The 21,241-nt window shown below is 29.0% G+C and overlaps 2 protein-coding genes across 9 annotated transcripts in view; both read right to left on the bottom strand.

The window, feature by feature from the left end:
• LOC139808943 (G protein-activated inward rectifier potassium channel 3) overlaps positions 1-6,367 on the bottom strand; it is a 19,148-nt gene extending 12,781 nt beyond the window's left edge. Inside the window, exons 1-3 of one of the 4 annotated variants that reach the window (XM_071771479.1) lie at positions 5,483-6,367; positions 3,906-4,964; positions 2,498-2,754 (exon numbers count right to left, since the gene is read on the bottom strand). In XM_071771479.1, coding sequence (XP_071627580.1) covers positions 2,498-2,754; positions 3,906-4,001 — 353 coding nt within the window. In that variant the 5' untranslated portion in view covers positions 4,002-4,964; positions 5,483-6,367. Of the gene's footprint in view, positions 1-2,497; positions 2,755-3,905; positions 4,965-5,482 lie in introns of those variants that run through there. The other 3 variants (XM_071771480.1, XM_071771481.1, XM_071771484.1) reach the window with 3 other exon arrangements.
• On the bottom strand, positions 2,895-21,241 carry LOC139808945 (ATP-sensitive inward rectifier potassium channel 12). 5 transcript variants are annotated; one of them, XM_071771487.1, is made up of 11 exons: positions 20,603-21,241; positions 19,574-19,874; positions 13,261-13,375; positions 12,580-12,812; positions 12,031-12,304; positions 11,762-11,954; positions 11,443-11,664; positions 10,973-11,220; positions 10,437-10,681; positions 10,047-10,224; positions 2,895-3,033 (listed from the first exon to the last, which is right to left on the bottom strand). In XM_071771487.1, the coding sequence occupies exons 2-10, from the start codon at positions 19,843-19,845 to the stop codon at positions 10,074-10,076; spliced, it is 1,953 nt and encodes a 650-aa protein (XP_071627588.1). In that variant the 5' UTR covers positions 19,846-19,874; positions 20,603-21,241; the 3' UTR covers positions 2,895-3,033; positions 10,047-10,073. The 5 variants fall into 5 exon arrangements, with proteins under 5 accessions (XP_071627588.1, XP_071627587.1, XP_071627586.1 ...); XM_071771486.1 differs by lacking the exon at positions 2,895-3,033 and adding an exon at positions 6,520-9,615; XM_071771485.1 differs by lacking the exon at positions 2,895-3,033 and having other exon boundaries at positions 6,520-10,224.

Genomic DNA, 21,241 nt, shown 5'->3' with positions numbered 1-21,241 from the left:
TAGATAGATACTCTTTTTTATTCTAAACATTTTGACAAAATATAAAATAATAACATGAATAAAAATAATATATTAGGTATTCTTTAAATGGTTTGTGAGTTTTGGCTACTTAAACCTTAAGTCTTTTGGTTCTAAACATATATCTTATTGTTAAATTTAATTACAGCTTTCTTATAATATTTGACGTATAAATTAATTAATACTGTTATGAAAACTTATGAATAATCGACTTTGTTGTTCTGTTTCTTATTATGTCTCTTATGTTATCTAATTATATTTCTTGTCTCGACTTGTCGTAATATTGTCGTAGATTATTGTCCTCATTTAGTTAATTAGTTTTTACATCGAATTTTGTATTGAGAAATTTAAATTTAAATTTTTTTAAATCATAATAGTTAATATAAAAAAATTAGACAAATCATAATGGTTCTTGTTTTTTAAAGCTTTATAAGTTATAATACAAATAAATATTATTTTTTTGGTGTAAGGTTCTGAATTGTAACCTAATTAATAAAATTTAGAAATAATAAAGATATAAAAAAAGCAATTTTAAAAAGAACAAATATTTATCTTATAAAAAAGGAAGAGACAAGAAATAAACCTATGTATCTTGTCTAATAATAACCTTAAGTGTCACACAATCTGCAAACTTTGTAATCCAGCATTGAAACGACAAAAAAATGTGAAACAACTGCACCAACCGTCGGTTTCGTTTGCACCTCATACAAATAGGTCTTTTCGTCGAAATATTTAATCTCTCGTGATCCATGATCAACACAATTTCGATCTATGTGAATTAAATACGTAAAAAAAGATCGATTCGTTTCTTCTGTATCATTCGCGGCCGGACCAGATCCAACTAACCGTTATCACATAGCGATAACGAACCATTCAATTAAATTAACAAGCAGCTCGGTTCAACAAAGACAGCACAATTGACGATCTCTCTTCTCTTTTAACGATCGCAAAATTGATTGTAACTTCTTCAATAAGAATTTTGCTTTCAGCAATCATAAATTTTATTAAATTTAATTGTGTAACATGATCGCAATTTCACTTTTTGTAAAAAAAAACAATGCAACAGTTATTTTTAAATTTATTTTTCAATTGTCTTTCAAATTCGCGATTAATAGCTAAACAATCCCAAAAATAAAATATCCCCAAAAATCAGTCAGTTCAGTTGTCAGTTCTCTTGCGAAAATAATTTTTATGTTTCAAACATGTTTGAAGAATTAAGATTTCATACCTTATATGCACGTATACGCGCGCCTCGCACACATGCACATAAAGAGTATAAATCCGATCGGGCAACCTTCACGTAGCATACTTTAAGTGACAGTAATGTTGACGATAGTTAAACTTCAAAGACACATAAATTAGGAAATTAAAAAAGAGTTTATGTGTTTTAAAAACGTCTTGATTAATTACAAAAATATGGGAATAAAAAATAGGAATTTTTATTCAAAAAATTGAATCTTTATGACCTTCAAAAGACTATCTAATATTAATCAATTGCACTGTTTTTGTCCTCTTTGAAATTTTTTTATTTAGAGTTCATCTTTTATTTAAAATTTTTTCTTAAAATCAATGTCTTTGATCAAATTAAAATAAATCTTGTATAGTATGTTATACATGAACAGGGTGTTCATCGTATTTATAACATCAAATAATTGGCAATAAAGCATAATTGTTAGCAAAGTTGGATAATTTCTATATCTAATATGTAGCAGAGACAACTTTGCGACAAAATTATTTTTCGCTATGTAAGAACCTTGCCTGCCAATGATAAAAGTAAATGTAATACATCAACGTCTCGTGATAAATACAAGAATAAGTCCGTCACCATCAGGCACAATTAACGCGCAATTGATGTTTCATCCGTATTACGTGTTAAATGTGCATGTGCAAATAAGATTACCATGTGTGTTTACCCTTTACTCGCTATATTCTTAGGAATCGTCATTTAGATCCATAATGCGCGACATTATTATCACAAAATTTTGCCTACATGTTATACTATAGATATACGCAACATAATGTTATCGCAAGGTTTTGTATTTATAGAATGTTTTTTACTTTAGAATAATTCGCCCCATACTATGCTACACAAAATTATACCAATTACTGTATAGTATTTACTATAGTTTAATGTATTTTTTTCGCAACTACAGCAGTCTTTCTGTATTTTTCCGTATAAGGGTTCAAACACGTCCATCCAAGTTTAACGTTTCAATTATCGAAATACGAATTATTCTGTTTTTTTGTCTAATTTGTTTAAAACCGTGGAGACCACCTGTTGAGCAGAAGCGCCAATAATTACTTGACAAATATGACGCGCCCGCTTTTAGCATAGCGTTCTTCCAAAAATAAACCACTTTGCGACAGACTCGTGATCTTGTTCAATATTTTTAAAACAGATAGAATCTGCATTATCTGAACAAAAAAAAATAAAGAAATTTTAGACGAATAAAATGATCTGAATCAGAGAGATTCTTACCTGGTGGAGTCTTGTCGACCGATACCGCCAGCGATGCTGCTACCCTGAGTGCTGACCCTGATGAGGGTGACATTCCTTGGTAAAGTAGAAAGTGTTGAGCCGCCTTTTTGACCCAGAATAAGAGATTCCGTTGCGTTGTCTAGTAATTCCTTCGTTTTATGACCCTCTGTCCCTTTCTGCAGTTCCTCTTCCTCCTCTTCCTCGATAGTTCCCGGAAGCCGAAAAAGTTTCGACGACTCATCCATCATCTTCTTCTTCTTCAAGAAGAAAATCGCTCTGATTTCGACTCCATTGCAGTACACTCTTTCTTTCTTCTCTTTTAGATTTGTTAAGATCTATTCTTACGATGATCATCTCATTTCGATTCTCCTGATTGTTTCTTCAATTTTAATCTGTATGGATTGATTGTTCTCTTTATTATTTACTTCTTTTTTTTGTTATTAATTGAAATGCACTGATTTTGATTTGATCTTTGAGATGAAATGCCAATTATTCAGCATCGCTCGATCTTCTTAGGCTTTGGACCTTTATCGTCCCTGGGTAAATAAGAAGTTGCATTTGACAATTGAGTATTATTTATCACATTACGCTAATTGACAAGCAGCTTGTTACACACGATTAGCATATATGTTACGTAAGTCCGAATAAGCGAAAGAAGCATTTTCTTCTCGCTATTATAAAACTGTAGATATTACGATCAATAAATTTGTCATTATGATGCGTCTTCAATATTTGATTGAGAATTTTTATTCGTAAAAGAGGCAATCAATTAACAATTATTGGAATGATTTTGCGCCGCCAACGAAACGACATGAAATCTTTAAAATTGATGATTTTACTTGCGCGAAAATTTTAACACATTTAAGATAGTTTTGCAAACCAAAAACTGCATAATATTGCGTTTAAATAATTATGTTCAAAATATTATAAATCTATATTTATAGGAGATTGTGTTATAAATTTTTTTTGTAACTTTCTAAACGCAGAAATGCTGTCATTTTAGTCGTACTAGCGACTAAAATTTCTCTAATAGAATACTCTCAAGAATTGTGAATTATCTTCAAATAAATAAAACAGACTACAGCTCATAGAGCAAAGTTTTAAAAAATATATATATTTGAACTTAATTTATATTTAATTTATTATTAGACGTTTAAAATATATATTTATATATATTATTCTAATATTTTTTTCTCTTATTGTCACTATATTTATAATTTTCTAAATATAACAGTTGATTAATATATTTTATACATAATATATTATACATAATAGATACATAATATATTTTTTTAAATTAAAATTATTTTAATAACATAAAATTATATTAAATTAAAATATTAGTGAGTAATTGCGTTGTAATTTCGTTCCTTTCCATGTATTTCCTATGAAGAGTAAAATGGCATACCTTCGAAAGTAATGGTAGTTTTTCCGCGCTTTTCCAATAACTCACACCGAGCGCACGTACGCGCGTCACGGTTACGACTGTTTTAAATTCACCCATGTTCGTTCGCTCTCTCGAGTCACATGAGATCTCGCCATAGCGTTTATCTCTTTATAGCGCGCTGGCGGTGGTAGTACGCACGCCTTAATCATCGTACATGCATAAAGCCCATATTAAACAATCTAGTATAAAAAGGGGGCAAATATATTTGGGTGCAAAATTGTTACTACGCAAATTATTATATTTGATACTTTTTTTTGCATTTACATATTTATAAAGTTCTATATAGATTTAAAAATATACTAGGCAATTTATTAAATGTAAAAACTATAATATAAGAAATAAGTATAAAATACTTTTATAAAGTTACTTGAAAAATTATCAGAATATCTGCTTATATTTTATTTACACCTATAAAGACATTAAATTACAAATATAGAATTATAATTCTGTGTTAAAAATTTGAAAGGGTTTGAATAATAATCTTGATATGTTATATTGTCATACGCACTTATAAGATGTATTTACTATTTCTGTGTGCATAGATAATAAAGCATACAAGCCACGCATACGTTACGTATCGTAATATTAATTGTTTCTATAATATTGTTTCTACATTAATATATTCACATATTATTATGTAATTAAAATATTATGTGTCTATAATTAGTATTACTGTTTATTAATACATTTATATTAATAATTATCTCCATCTATATTATAAGTCTAATATTATAATTGCAATTTATAACACACACATAAAATTTAAAAAAAATTCTAATGTTAAATCTGACAGAGTGTATAAAATGGACTTAATATCATGAACCTAATACGGCGTGACGGCACTTCTCCGCTTTCCGCACGCTTCCTGCCGCGCCGGAAACCCAACGGGCACGCGAGGACATATGGAAGCCTCTATTAACCCTATATAGATATTTGCGGATCCATAAATCCTCTGCGCTTGCGTGTCGAATCAACTTCGAATTTCAAACGCGAGATTAAACGAATCCCGAGCGCTAATTTCTAATAAAAAAAAATTTCTTTAACTGATACGCAGTAAATTTTTCTCATATTATTCATAGATATTAGATTTTTTTTTATTAATTTAAATTTTTTTGATAAAAATTATTTTCTGCCTTATCTTTGAAAGATAACAATTGCTTTCGAATCTTTGAAAACGATTGTTTTCCGAAAAATACGAATAAAGTTACAGATTCTTAAATATTTTGACGTAAAGTATGAAAATATTTTATCCGCGACGTTGATTTGAAATTTATTTACAATATAATTAATAATAATATATGAAATTCTTTACAAATATATAATTCTCAAATTTTTAATACAATTAGGGTTTATTTAAATAAAAAATCCAAAATAATATCCCCACACTTTTCCGAAATACAGAATCATTATTATAACAAAAATCTTTAAGGGGTATTCTCAAATGTCATTGTAAATAAGAATCAAGAAAGTCTGTGTATTATTCTAATCAGAATAATATCTCTAGAGCTCCAAAAATATTATTTTACATTCCACTTCACCTTGTACGCTCCTCGGTTTAGAACATTCTGTTTACATTCTCATTTACGTATCTCCACAAATTGCGCATGCTTATAACGATTCACCTCCAAACTGAATTACCAAACACTTTTCCTCTTTCATCTTTCGGAGTTTTGACGTTTTCTAGAGAATTTTTATGCATCACTGTGAAAATGCTAGATATCGCGTTCGCGTTTACATTGATATTTCACGACGAGAAAATACGTATAACATCGATGACGAAGCGTTTCGCGAAACTGCGAGCTAACTCACATTGACAAAAAGATGCATCAACAGGCTTTTTGAGTGACGTCAGACCGTCCACAGCCATTTCATCTGCTCCCCCCTCCTATTTCTTTTTCTCTCTTATTTCATCTTATCCCTCTCTTTCTTGCCACCTCCTACTAGCTTACGAGATCGAGAATCGACGCGAAAGTTCCGCATCTTCACGGTCAAATCCGTGATATCATCTGCGTCTTCTTCACAGTATCTCAGGGTTACATTTACACATGCTCGAAACATGTGCGAAATATGTGCAATCTTTATACTTATTTTGTGATTTTTCTCGATCTTTTTATCAAAGTTTGGATCATCGACTTTAATGTGCTCTGTATAATTGATTATAATTCTGTATAATTTGTGTATCTGTGTATATGTAGGTCAAATTCCCATAATTTTATATTGTATGAAACTAGTTCACAAAACTATTTTAAACGTTAGAAATGACAGTTTAAAATTTTACTGTACTGTACTGATTAATTATTCTCTAATTGTTGATAATAAACAGCAATTTGGACGTAAACATTCATGTAAACATAAAATCAAAATTAGCACAGTCAATATATTTAATATTATTATAATTCAATATATTACACATGCTCAACGAAAGTTAAATTAGATTAGACTATGTTAAGTAGATAAGTTATATAGATAGTAGATAATTTATATAGCGTTTTAAATTCATATTTGAATTCAGTATAACTTTAAAAAAAGTGTAACAGGATATAACTCTAACTTTATATACTTTTATACGAAAATCTTTTCAATTTTTTATTTAATTTATATTATTTATGTATTTTATAATGCTCACAATTCAAAGATTAAAACTTCGTATTCCATAACTTTTGCATTTCTTTTGTTAGAAAGACATTAAATTGCGCTATCAAAGTTATTGGAATCGTATCTGATTTGAGATACATAGTATATATATTTGATTGAACGGTTTAAAAATTACCGATTTTTACATTATTAACCATGACTCCAATTGAATCTAATTACGTGCGCACGTGTCTATGCTAACATAGTTATTTGTGAAGTTTATCGGCTCGCCGAGATAAACGTAGAGATTGACTATTAATCTTTTAGATCTCTCATAGCATAAAATGTAATTGATTACAGTATTATACATATAAAATATTATTATATTTATATGCGTGTGTAATATTTGAAATATAAATATATACAGTAATTATACATATATTTTTTATTTAATTATTAAAAAGTATATGCGTGCACATACATTGAGATATTTTAAAATAAAAAACATTGAAGAAAGTTAGAAAAAAGTCGATAAATTCCACAATTTTTAGTTCAATTAAATTAATATCATACGACATACGTGAACATAAGATACGGTTTGAAGAAGGTTACGAGAGTAACATAGCATCCCGATGACAATGGCCGTCGTCTAGGATGACAGTTGTCACGTTAAGAATGGAAAAAGCGTATCACCTTGCAAATGGCAAATGCGGACGGTCCGTCTGTCCTCGGTCTGATATGTAGATTATTCAGCATGCACCGCGAATCATGATTCGCGGATTTATTTATACTTCGCGAAAATCTGTCATGATGTGCATTCAATTTTACAAATCAAGAGTGATCAAATAGTAAAGTTATATATTGCATTATACATTTTTTAATTTAACTTTAAACTCAACATTGAAAAATATATATGTACCTGTATATGTTATATATATTTTTTTATGCAAATGATTATTAAGTCACATATGATATTATAGAGACAGTTCATAATGTAAAATCCTAGAATCCTAGAGTATCATATGCATATATAGAAATACATAAAAACGAGTTACACAAGAAAGTGGAATCAATATTAATTTTATATAAGTATACGTGTATGTAAATATAAAAATCGGTAGACACATAAATACAAATTGCCTGCTGTAAATAAAGGGAATATTGAGCTCATCGATGGTTAGCGTATTTTGTTATTACTCTGTAAATCCATTCTCTCAGTCACGCAAAGTCTACTATGAATTAATATATTTTTACGTTCAGAGACGCTTAAAATGAGCCGAATTTATCGGTGAAGGTTATCAAATAATTGTCCTAACTAGGGCACAAAAACGTCATGCGGTGCATTCGTGCGACTTAAGTTCTTCTAACTACGCAGCATCCGGGCTTTAACGATTAAAGACTGACCAAGTAAAGTGTTCTCTGTCCTTGTATTCAATGTAATGTTTCATGATCCATATAATCAATTTTTATCCTAATCATAATATAACAATCTTCATACACCAATTTAGACAATTTAGATTCTGAATTGTCCTGAATAATCAAAATTAAATATATTTAAATGAAACAGTTTGAAAAAAATTTTGGTATCTATTTTAACTTTTAGAAAATATTACATATTTGGTATTGTTATAAAATAGTTCTTGAATTTATGGTATAATGCTATATTATAAAATAAAATTCTATAATTTTTAGACTTATAAAATGCCTATTTTTTAGAAATGTCATAATTACCTACATAACAATCATTGCTATCTCTAAGACTATCAATAAAATTCTTGTTGATTTTCGAACGCATTGTAAATATAAAAAAAATATCCGCAATCAAATTTAGAGTGAATAAGTTTAGAATAATGCAAAATTAATCAAAAATAAATTTTTTTGATTATGTGCCTTCTATAACATAAGAAGAGCTGGTCGAAGTTGGCTAGGTGAAGAATTAATGATGAGAGTCATAGAAGAGGGATGAATTTAATGCCGGGAAGTGCCCTCATTATTGCACCAGTCAATCTCTTAATCTTGTCTCGCGCGCTTAACACGTTCGTCACGTGTGTCACATATGACACCACGAACATTACATAAACGACAGCGGTGTTTCTTGACACTAATTTTTTTGCGTGTACATCCAAATTAATTATTTAATTAACTTTCTGACTGACAATGAGAAAGAAGTATTGTTCTTTCTGTTTGTCCACTTTTCGCTAAAGTAAAATTAATAAATTGTAATTTCACTAAAATACCGTATAATGAACGAATTTAGAGAGAAAATTTCTCCCCTTCTTATCACAATATTTTATAATATTACAACATTATCATCTTATTCTATTTTTTGTATTTTTATATTTTTAATATAACTCCATTTTATATACTTGAATTAAAAATATTATTCTTTACTCACACACATACGCATACACGCGCGCGCGCACACACATATAATACTACTACTCAATGTCTCTTTGAATTTAGCTAACGCAATAGCTTCAGTCTAAAAAAATGTGTTCGCTTGTACTTGAAAAATACTTCAAGTAGTGACAGTTATTATTAGTTTACTCTGTATATATGTAACAATGTATACGCATACAAATATGACATACACAAGCGCCGGCGTGTATAAAGTGAGGTAATAACACTATCTATTTCAAACTTCTTCTCCTTTATTGTCAATAATGTAAAAAAATGTTGCTTTAAGATATGTTGAAATTCAAACTCCAACTCTTTAAAGAATATATTAAAGAATAACATTACTTTTAATTTACATTTTATACTTTCTAGGAACAATTATGCGTGCGAATTTTTATTAATGTGAAAGTATGAACGGTTAAGTAACATATAATTTAATATATAAAACACAAAACAAAATAATAATAAATAATAAAATTTAATGACTGCATGTGACATAGTGAGTGAAAACCGGTTGCTACGCCGCGAAGGCCACTGACGATACATGATATGATAATTACTCTATATACATATAATAATTACATATTAAATAATGACATTCATGATAATGCTTGTGTTTATAATTAAAATATCAAACGACTGAATAGAAAATCCAGCAGAGGCCATCGGTGGTCTATCATAGCAAGGAATGATGTGCTAACTAAACGGACATATATGTAGCAATATTGTTTGAAGAACTTACCGTTCAGAATAATTAAATATATGACTTTCGTACAATGATTATCTACTTCATTAATAGTAACGTATACAAAAATATCAAAGATTTTATTAATCACTAGGAATGAGGAGGAGTCGCTTGTTTGTCTCTCTCACTCTTTCTCTTTCACACACGCAATGCATTTTTCTAAATATTTGCGATTGTCATATTAAATGTTTTATTTTATACACCTGTATATGTATATTCATTTATTTTATACGTATTTAAAAATGTATAATTGTATTTTAATCATTGTCTAGAATACATTCACTCTTTAATTTATTTCTATATACGTATAATTATGCACCATCTGTGTATACAGTGTATGTAGATTCCATGTGTTATGAGCAGAGCTTAATTCTTGTAACACTTACCTATGTTTGCTCGGTTAAAGATATATTTTAGGAATTATTAGGATCAGTTATTAATGCTTCCTCGTTGATAATAAAATTTGTCTTCTCGGAAATGTCCTTGATCTTGTGATCATCGCTGGACACACTGGACTTTCTGGGCATAACGGGATACTCTGAAGAATTCGCAGTATTCCTCTGTCTGTTTTAGAAAATTTAAATTGAATTAAATCGTCCGTTGGAACGATTAAATTCAATAATCGTCTATTAGCAAAATGTTTTAATTAAATGAATAACACAAAATATTCCAAGAAAATATTTTTTGGCATATACATGTATAGATACATATTATACAATATACACAGTATACACATATACATATACAAAATTGAATATATACAATTTTTCGCCTACCTAATATCTGAATTACTTCTGCAAGGTGAGCTCTTTAAATCGCTTTCTTGAGATTCCTTTACAACAGATTTAGATTTCGATCTCACTTCTTCGTTTCTTCTCAAATATAACTTTGTCTTTAATCCATTTCTATCTTCCTTCTCATTCCTGCTTTTCTTTAAGGATGCATTAATATTCTCCAAAGCACGATCGTAATCCTCTTGATCTTTTGAAGTCTTGATATCATGATGTTCCTCCGTTGTCACCTAAATATTGAAAAATATCATTTATATAACTTGTATTGTTACAATAATGTTATTATTATAATTGTATATTTGCAAAGATAAGAGATTTATAGTAATACTAATTATCATCTGTCTGCACAATAAGCTATATAACTTGGTAGCAGTATCTATTTGTCTCATAAAAGAGACTTGATTCTCAAAACATTGGAAAGAAATCTCTTCGCTAATAATTTATTACAAAATGGCATATGACTGGAATAGTAAAACATCCTGCACATATCATCTATTTACATAATTTTAACTGATCATCACCTCATTTTGTACGGAAGAAGACGACAGTGATATGTCAGGATGCATATTGATGCTATCTTGTCTGACAGAATCTTCTGATCTAGTGATTATCACCGGTATCGGATTTAGAGGAGTCGTTGACATCATCATTGGCATTTGCATATGTAACTCGCCAGTTGAAGATCTCAGACTTGACGCAGAAGACATCGTTAAGGAACTGCTACTATAGGTTTCGCGATATTCCGGAAATGTATTTGAGCTAAGACGTTCTACAAAATACATTTTCAATTAATGATAACTAGTAATTAACAAGATTAATTCGCAATATTTAAAAAAATATATCATGAAAAAAGGTAACGTAAAATATATGCATGTATATAGAAACATAATACAAGAAGTAGAGAAAAAGTAAAAAATAATAAAAATAAAAATAAAAGGAGGAAAAATTATAAGTATAATTTATTAATATATGAAAAATAATAAATTTTTACCAGTTTTTGAGCGATGCATCGCCCGAATGCGATCGAGGTCAGCGGCAGAGCAAAGTGGGGTATCCACCTCGTAAGTGTTGTTGAAAAGAGAATAATTTACTTCATATTCACCAGTCTCCTTGCGGAAGGTAATGATCGGCTGGAATCGGTGACCCCATAAAATCTCCGACGGCAAGTACGAGCTTCTCGCTTGCGTTGTCATGCCGGTGGATTCAATTACTCCTATCAGTAATTAATAACAATTATTATTGTCATTATATTAAGCTAAGAATTTCAAATTTCGTTCCAAACTGTCAACAAGACATGACAACATCCTTGCCTTCTAATATCACGACAATTTCGAATCGTTCTCGCAACATATCGCTGGCCGATACCTTGTACAGTGGCGAGTACCGGTCGATTTTATGAACGATCGTTGTAGGCCAGATGAAGAAAATCTTATCCTCCTCTCCATCGTCTCCCACTTTTAGTTCCGTCTGGAAAAATGGCAGCAATTCACCTTCCTTAGTAACCTGAAATGTATACAAATAACTGCGATCAAACATGCCATTTATTTCTTCTTTATATACAATAGAGATATACAATTACCTTTCTTTTGATCATCTGAGCACGCACGTGAGCCTCGATGATATGGCTCTTGCGCATATCACCGACGCGAAACATAAGGCAGAGCTGACCGTCTCGTTGGCAAATGACAGCATTACGCGAAAAGAGTAGGGTCTGCGTGCGCTTTTTAGGACGTGACAGTTTGGCGAAGACGATGCCAACCATGAACGCTTGCAGGATCACTCCAGTCATCGATTGAATACATAATGTGAAAATTGCCTCTGGGCATTCGTCCGTCGTATGCTTCGCCCCATATCTACATCATTTATATCTTAATAAAAAATAATGCGCTGACATAATTACGAATTATTACATTATAAGAAACGGAAAGATTGAAAAAAACGAGAAGATCGACAAGAAGAAAGAGATTGAAATCGTAATGATTGTGGCGAAGAAGAGAAAACAAAGAAGAAAAGAAAAATAATATAATAGTAATATCTAGTTATAATGATATAGTAATCACACTAATGCAATATAGCAAATTATTATAATGATATTAAGATATATGATGATGTAAAAGTAATTATTTACCCGATTGTGTGTTGCGTTTCGACGGAGAACAGGAAGCAGCTCGCGAAGTTACGTATATCCACGACGCAGGGGGTGAAAGTCTGATTATTATAATTCTGAGGGTCAAGATCGCCATGACTATACGCGATCAGCCACCATATAAGCGCGAACCCTAGCCAAGATAACAAAAAGTTCATAGAGAACACCAAGAGCGTCCATCGCCATTGTGCATCAACCAATGTTGTGAAAATGTCCTGCAAATGAATCAGTTAACTGTACAATTCTTGTTATGATAAATACAACAAAATAGCGTATATCTATGAAATTAGAGAATGTATATGATAGTTATTAAAAACAATAAAAATGGAAAATAAATAAGAAATTTTTAATTTTTTTGATTTGTTACATCTTATTAATATAATATATTTAAAATAATGGGCCATTTCGATATTATCGGTTTTGGTTAATTGCAATTATTGTGTTTTCTCAATAATTGGCCAATTAATTATTGATTAACCGTGATTAATTGAAATAATCAGTTATACTAAAAATTTACTTATTTCAAATATAAGTTAATAGATAAATTTAAGAAAATTATAATATGCTTTGAAACAATGAAAATTATAATATGTTTTATATTACAAATTAAAGCTTGAATTTGTATTTTCTTTTATTAATATCTTTTATGCAAAAAATATTTACCTGAAGATACCGCCGACGTCGTTTGGCGACATTTCCTTGAACGACATTACAGTCACCATGTTTAAAAACAACTCTTTTGCGAACTCTTCTGGTGCTAAATTTGGTTTGGCGATACCTTAAAAGAAAAATGGATTAAATTAATTTATAAACCGCTTTTAATCTTCCATTCGTGCAAATTCGGGCTGTAAATAAACAGATTAATTGTAAATTGTGTCAAAAATAATTGTTAACAATTCTAGAATATAATTTTAGTCAGTGAAACATCAACGGTTTACACGTGTTATTATATAATCTCGTCGTTTTTGCGGAGATCTGTAGATCAAAGACTTTAAGTATTCAAAATCTGAGCAATGGATACTCATCGAGTTCCATCTCTTTGAGCACTCAGAAATCTGTATTTATTACTATTTAACATAGCTAGAGATAGCTTATTAGCTTTAAAAAATTTAAATAATCTTTCAATTTAAGTAAGTTAATAAGAAATATAAAAAAAAAGATTATAATATATAAACTAGAATAAATTCTTACAAAGCAACCGTTCTCCGTAAGTATGTTTGTAAAAATGCAAACAAACTTCAAAGTATGTATGACGTTCGTAAATATTCGCGATGCCAAAAGCCGCCGTCGATCTATTTGCGTCACAGGTCAATATGTCAGGGTTGAAAGTTGCGCGAAATCACGCGAATTTAGAACGCCATTGACCAGACCAATGATTATTTCATTTGAAACTAAATGATAACTGATTCATTCAAGATCTTATTTTAAAATTATATAATCGTGAAATTAATCTCTTCCGATTTTATATCGACCTGAATATACATACATGTAATATACATATGTAAGTATACAATATAGATATGTGTAATATATATATATATATTATGACACGTGAGAAAAAATTAGAAAAGATGTAATTCGTGTTTATTTTATGTTTTATTTCTAATAAAAAAGAGACAAGAAGAAAGAACATATAATTAATATTAAATAAATTATTGTAAAAATATATGTAATAATTAACATTGTATACATAAAAAATTTACGCATATATACGAATGCGTGAGTGATGTGGATGAGTGCTTACATACCTACACGTCTGATAATAAAAAAAAATAATAAGAAATAAATTCTCATAAAAAAAATTTGCAATTAGAAACTCGCTTGTCACGATCTTCCAACGGAGTGTCTCTTCTACGCTTATGCTACTATAAGCTTGTCGTAAATTGCCATATTCGTGAACACTTTCTCGTCTCGATGAAACGTGGGCGATTATTTCGAAACAAGAAATACTTCTCGCATATACAATCTTAATGAAATATTTGCCGTTTATAAATTCCACGCTTGTTCGGCTAAAAATGAAAGAATATTGGGAATCATGGCATATAAAATGTTCTTTTTGCACATTTGTATGAAAAGATTATCATTGTAATGTAATATTGTAATCATTGTATCATTGTAATATTTTAGATTATCCGGAAATATTTACTTTATGAAAGTGTTCTTTATAAAAGTGAAATGGAACTTTTGAACGACATTTTATATGCAATGATTAACATTAATAACGTTGTTGAGAAGAAACCGATTTCAAATTAGAAGAATTAAGAGAATTTTTGAGTAAAATAGCATCGAAACATTTTACATGTATAAATATATACAGTTAATGTGACCTAAATGTGTGATTCGCGGTATGTACAAAACAGAGAAGAAAGATAAGAAGAAAAGAGAGGCTTATTGAGAATGATTACTTGAGCAATTCTTCGCGCCATGCCGCTTCGCCGGAAGTCGTCGCTTTGACGACCATCATAGACACTTGTGAGATCGCCCGTCGTAGTCCCGATAACCTGCCTGTCTCACATACATAATACATCTTCTCAGCATCCGACGAATGACGTTCTAAATTCGTCATTTCCATTTTTTGCGATCGGCGCAAGATCGATGAATTTTAATATCCGCTACTCATTTAACTCATTATTCTCTATCCTTTATATCGTAAAAATAAATAATCGATTCATTTATTTGGATAAAATTATTTAGGAATACACAATTGGGAGACTAAACTTTGCGGAATAATATATAACTCACACAAAAACGAAAATATACTTTACTATTAAAATATTATTGTATTACCTATCAGTGTATCCTACAATCCTTTATTTGACAAATTTTTCATTAAATCTTAAGCTAAACTTTTTTCTAGAAAAATGTCAATTTTCGAGTTTACTTATAACTTATAACTTTTATTACACTCTATCGTTATAAGTTATTAAAAAGGTTTGTGGAAACTATTTTGATAGAGACAAATAGATGGTGGAATTGTCCGATTAATTATATTGGAGCATACTTTAACAGACAATTTTAATGCAAGCTTTAATTGCAGAAATATACATAATGTCAAAAGTTGACAAATAATGTTTTTTTTTTTACATTTTTGTCAAAGAAAGACGGATCCTGAATTGTTCAAAGAGAATCTGAATTAAAATTAATGATTATTATTACACGACTACAGAAATAATAACTGTTCGTGAGAAACATCTATATCTATACAAAATGTGTCAAAAAGGTGGTTTTTTCAAATTTTTGCAAACTTCTATTTTTACTAAATTAAAAAATAGTTAATATAAATGTAATCAACGTCCTCAGAGTAAGCAGCGATTTTCTGTTTCGATAATGTAAGTTATCTGACTGCGGCTATTTATCGTTTATGCATGGTATAAAAAAAGCAGAGAATTATCAATGAAATTATTTTGTTATTTTATTAATTTAATTTCCTATTAAAAGCATTTTATTTGTCATCCTTTTATTTCAATGCAGATTGATATCTTCAAATTCTGCACTTTTTCAAAAATTCCTGATTTATTTCAAACAAGGACAAGCAGTTTCTCTCTACTTATCATTGTAAATCTAAATTATTTATTGGAAATCAAACTTTTAAAATCCCCACGAAAATTCTAGAGCTACATTACTTTGAAGATACATTACTGACATCATATTCGTACACTGAGAAAAAAAATTGTTAACTAAATACGTTTAATTAATTACTTTTAATTTTTAATACGGTAATCAGTGAACGCATTTAATCAAGTTAACAACTTCTTTTTCTCAGTGTAGTTTTTCGTTTAAGATGAGAGCATATTTTGCAAAGGTATTTCTAAATTATATACTACAAAGCAATAATAATCTGTTAATTTGTTTGTTAAAATAAATAATCTTACGAGTTTCATCAGAAAGGCTTATCCATTAGCTAAACATTTGTTGATATTGATATTTTAATTTAACAATAACATACGAATTTTTATCTATCCATAAATGTATATTATAAAAATTTATTATGCCTGCTATCCATCTAGCTATATTAATAAATAAAATGTTAGCTATAAAAGAAACAAATTTACAGTACGTTTTCTGAAATGCCATTGACAAAATACCTTTACTGAATAATTCGAAAAAATAAAGAGTTACACTCACATTGAACGTTGTCATTCGCGTATGTAACATATTTGTTATCTGAAGAATTCTGTAAACAGTATAAACACTAATACTTATATTTGCTGGACTTTTCTTAGCACTATTCTCGAGATCTTTTACACCTCTTTTAAAACGTAGTTTTTTCACATCTAGAACGGAAACAGACTTAGGTCGCTCGTAAGTCGCAAACTAATTGTAGATAAAAAAGAACCTCACAGAGCCGATAAAACGTTTTGAAAAATGTATGATGTTATTAGACAGTCTGAATATTTTTAGCACAGACACAACGTACAGCAAAGCTATTTCAAGTAAAACATAAATTACATGCCGACCATTTCCTCATAAAAATAACGAGATTTACCATTGATAATAAATTTATATTTTAAATTGCATATCTAATTGATAATCTCGATTGTCTATTGAGATTCTACTCAATAAATCAAGCACATTTACGTATTAAAGAGTATCATGATAATAATGGATAATCCTTTATTCTTATACTAGAACAGATGCGGATATGTAACTTACATTATCGAAATAGAAAATCGCTGTTTACATCAAAAGAATTAATTTACTAAGTTATGTTGACTAAATATTTTTTCTTTAATTTAATAAGTTTTAAAGCACTTATTTAAAACATTTCGTGTATTTTCGGTATATAATGTGTATTTCTTTGTATAATTTTACACTAAATTGATTAAACAGATACAAACACGGCTAATCAGAATCGTTCGTTAAAGAATCGAGGCTGGTCGAATACTGCAAATATAATTTCGGTTCTTGGCGGGCCAAAACGGTTTCTCTTTGTCCTTTGGCACGATTTGTGGAATTCGTTGAACCGTCACAAAGAGAGGAATCAATGATGCTAAACACTTTCGATTATAAAAATAATAAAAAAGGAAGAGTAAAAGAAATATCTAAACATTAAAATGATAATATTAGAATGTTTAATTCAAAATATAACATTATAATTTTGAGGTTTTGAAACTCTTTTAGTGTTTGAAAAGCATTCAAATATGCAAAACGCAAAATATGCGAAAAATATTCAGAGAGAAAAATGCCTATTACAGAAAATTGAGGGAAAATAACAGATTGAGAGAAAAATTGCGATAAGAAAAATGAAAACGTTGTTTAAACTAAAAAGACATAGTACTGTTTATAAAGTTTATATCAATATATTATAACTATTTTGCTGTTTTACTAAATATTACTATTTTTCTTGTAACAAGAGAAGAATGATACTTCTACTAAGAAGAAAGTATGATACTTCATATATTTTTTATCTAATTATTATTTTTTTATTTAAATATTTACATAAATTTCTTTTTCTTTCCATGCATATGCATGATTTTCACATTTTTTGAACTACTGTTTAATTCTTTTTTAGGAATAGAGATTTATAATAACAAAATGCCTATTTTTTCATTGAGAAGAAGAAAGATTTCTGATAACTGTCAACGACGAAATAGTAACAATGCTCGTTATTTTTAGTCTCGTAAAAGCACGCATTATGCTTCAGATTTTACATCGTCCTATCTATTTTAGTGACGCTGTTGCTAAATATGTAACATCGAGTGTGTGATAAATTTAATATCTAAACATTCTACACATGACAGTATAAAGATACTCAACTTTACAATCCGACCGGTCGCGGTAATGTCGAAGTTTTAGCTTTCTTTTTAAATACAACTTTAAATATCTTAATTTTATAATATCTCTTCTTGATAATTATTTTATCCAATTTTCTCGAATAACCCTGATTATTTTGTTATAAGTATATTTGTTATAAGATTTTTTTTTATACAGTCATTGTATATATTATTTTACTGTAGGAAACATAGTTAACAACCAAATGAGGTTTAAACTATCATCGTGACGAAGTTCTTTGCGACATTATCGTACACGGAAGCGATAAGCTTCTTTCTATCGACAGCTTATGTAATGCATACATATTTGTACAAGGTTACGTTTCTATTGTTTCGAAGAATTGAACAGTATTAACAATGAAATTCATACGTTTAAAAACTAAATCATATTAATATCAATAAAAATTAAAGTTTTATGCGTAATATTAATATTTTTTTCAATTCTTGATATTATTTTATTATTCTGTTTAGTGTTTCTTGGTTGTATACTAATCATAATTAAAAATAAAACAACATCTACAAAAAATGTTAATTAAAATTATAATATATATGAAATATATTATTTTTTATCTTCACACAATGTTAAAAATATATAACAATTATTAATATACAGGTAAATTGGTATTATAAAATTAAAAATATAAAAATTAAAAGTTATAAACCTGTAATAAACATTAATATTGACAAAATTTTTGTTTTAGATTTAATTAAATTTTTTAAAAATCGCTTCTATTTTTAATAAAATTAATTTTTATATTAATTATTTACGTTGATATGAGGTATAGAAAGATTGAGTAGGCATTATTTATTCAGTTTGATGAAAACTATATTCTCTAAGTTTTAAATCATTTATTAACACAAGTAATTTGCTTATTCACAAATATGTTTTAATTATAATAAAATTCTTTTGTACTTACATCAGTCGATGTAAGAAACTATACCAAGGTATCATCATTTATTATTACGCAATCTGTGACTGTTTAACAACGTTTTCTTTTTGGAGTTCTAAACAATACAATAGTCAGTCAACTAACTAACATTGTTAGTTCCTGTCTAGGAAATTTTCGCGACAAGCAAAAATGAGCTCACGTTATAATAGTACCTCATTATGGTTGCCACTTCACCATAAGTGGAATCTAATACTTTGGTATGCAACAATTCGAATTATTTCATCAGACTCATCTTTAAATGACGGAATTCCTTACCTGTTCAACAGAGGGCCTGATTCTCCCTTAAAGCTGATCCTATTGAAGGTTCTTCTTTTAAATGTGCTTAAGATATCTCCTCTCTTTTGATTGACGGTTTCACCTATCTCCTCTGCAGAATCTTCACCGCATAATTTTACCGCGACTGCAGCTGCCGGCATCGACGTGTGCACCAATAATTCGCCTAAAGGCACAGTATGGGGATCTGTGATAGTCGAGGGTTCTTCCTCATGATCCTTGTAGTCCATTTTTTCTTTTCTTGTTACTCTCATTTTAATTCTCTCTTAATCCATTAATATTTCTGAGATATTATTTGATAAAATAATTGATTGAATTAGATTGAATTACGATTTTAATTAAAATTCGCAATCTTTTTCTCTTTTTAAGAATAATTTAAAACAAAAAGAATAATTGAAGAATTGTTTAATTTCGATTATCTTATTTCTATAAAATCAAAATTTCTTTTATTTAAATGTTATAACATGATTATTTATTAATAATGAAGATATTTTTCTCATTATATCATCAAATAATAATATTATAATATTTAAGAGATTTAAGAATATAAAAATTATTTTAATTTAATGATTTTCTTGTCGGAGAATGTGATACTATATTAATACATTTAAAAATTCTGTAAAATTTTATATTTGTACTTATATTTTAAGTTAGAATAAAACTACAGTTATGTGTTTTGCATTAAAATTATATTATATATTACAATTATAATAAATATTTAAAACTGTAATATATGTTTAGTATTTAACAAATTTTCATATTATGTTTTACTTTTAATTTTCATATTCACATGTGATAAAGATCTTCTAACAAATCCAACAGACGATTTATTGAGAAACTTGAAATATGGTTTAAAGACCATATGTCGTTCTTCACATCGCGATTTATTTGACTTCCTTGAATTGATGACGAATGTGTTTTACTAATTTCGAAGAATTTCAAATACTCTTTTGAGAAAATATAATATGCAATTTATTCTTATGAACATTCGTGTTTGAATACTTTACTTACTTTACGGACACTTGTTGCTCATGTATATTTATACATTCACTTAATTTTTCACCGTGCCTTTTTTCCATTCCAAAAACACATTTTATTTTATTCAAATATATCCGAATATTTTATAATATTGCTATACTATAACACATCATACACATATAAAAAATATTTAATCGTTTTTAATTTTTATTTTTAGGATTTTATGTTTAGTCTTGATTTTTATGTTAAATTGAAACTTATTTTCTTTTCTCTTTTTTTAACTTAATTTATTTAATGTGATAATTTTTATACAAAATAATTTATTAATTCCTTTTCGCCAAACGATGAGCGATCCTCTCAATCCGATCTTGCCACTATGCATTTTATATTTGCTTCGTCACTCACAAATTCACTTGTTATGTCGTCATTCCACGAAGATAGATATTTAATTATAACTTAAGATCCCTTTGAGCACAGCATACAGTATAATCACAAATTGAAATCTACGATAGTATAGCGATAGTAAGAAGTTATTGATCCACAGATTGTTCGGGAATTGGTGGCAGTCATTTTGCGCGTTCGACCGAGGCTCCGCCGAGATTGCGGCAAAGCGCGATCGCAAGAATCGTCAAGCGAAAATAAATCGCGTTAGTGCGCGTGGGCGAACGTGAG

This window comes from Temnothorax longispinosus, chromosome 2, assembly GCF_030848805.1.
Source record: "Temnothorax longispinosus isolate EJ_2023e chromosome 2, Tlon_JGU_v1, whole genome shotgun sequence".
Taxonomy (NCBI): Eukaryota; Metazoa; Arthropoda; class Insecta; order Hymenoptera; family Formicidae; genus Temnothorax; species Temnothorax longispinosus.
The sequence above is the reverse complement of the archived record's forward strand: the minus strand, read 5'-3'. Positions and strand labels throughout refer to the sequence as shown.

What these genes read in the sequence shown, in the direction of transcription:
- LOC139808945 (XM_071771487.1), bottom strand. Translation starts at nt 19,845, where the DNA reads ATGAGAGTAACAAGAAAAGAAAAAATGGACTACAAGGATCATGAGGAA. An exon ending in GATGCATCGCTCAAAAACTG is followed by an intron (nt 11,221 to 11,442) that starts GTAAAAATTTAT and finishes TGTATTTTGTAG; the next exon opens with AACGTCTTAGCTCAAATACA. An exon ending in AGAAGTAATTCAGATATTAG is followed by an intron (nt 10,225 to 10,436) that starts GTAGGCGAAAAA and finishes TTTCTAAAACAG; the next exon opens with ACAGAGGAATACTGCGAATT.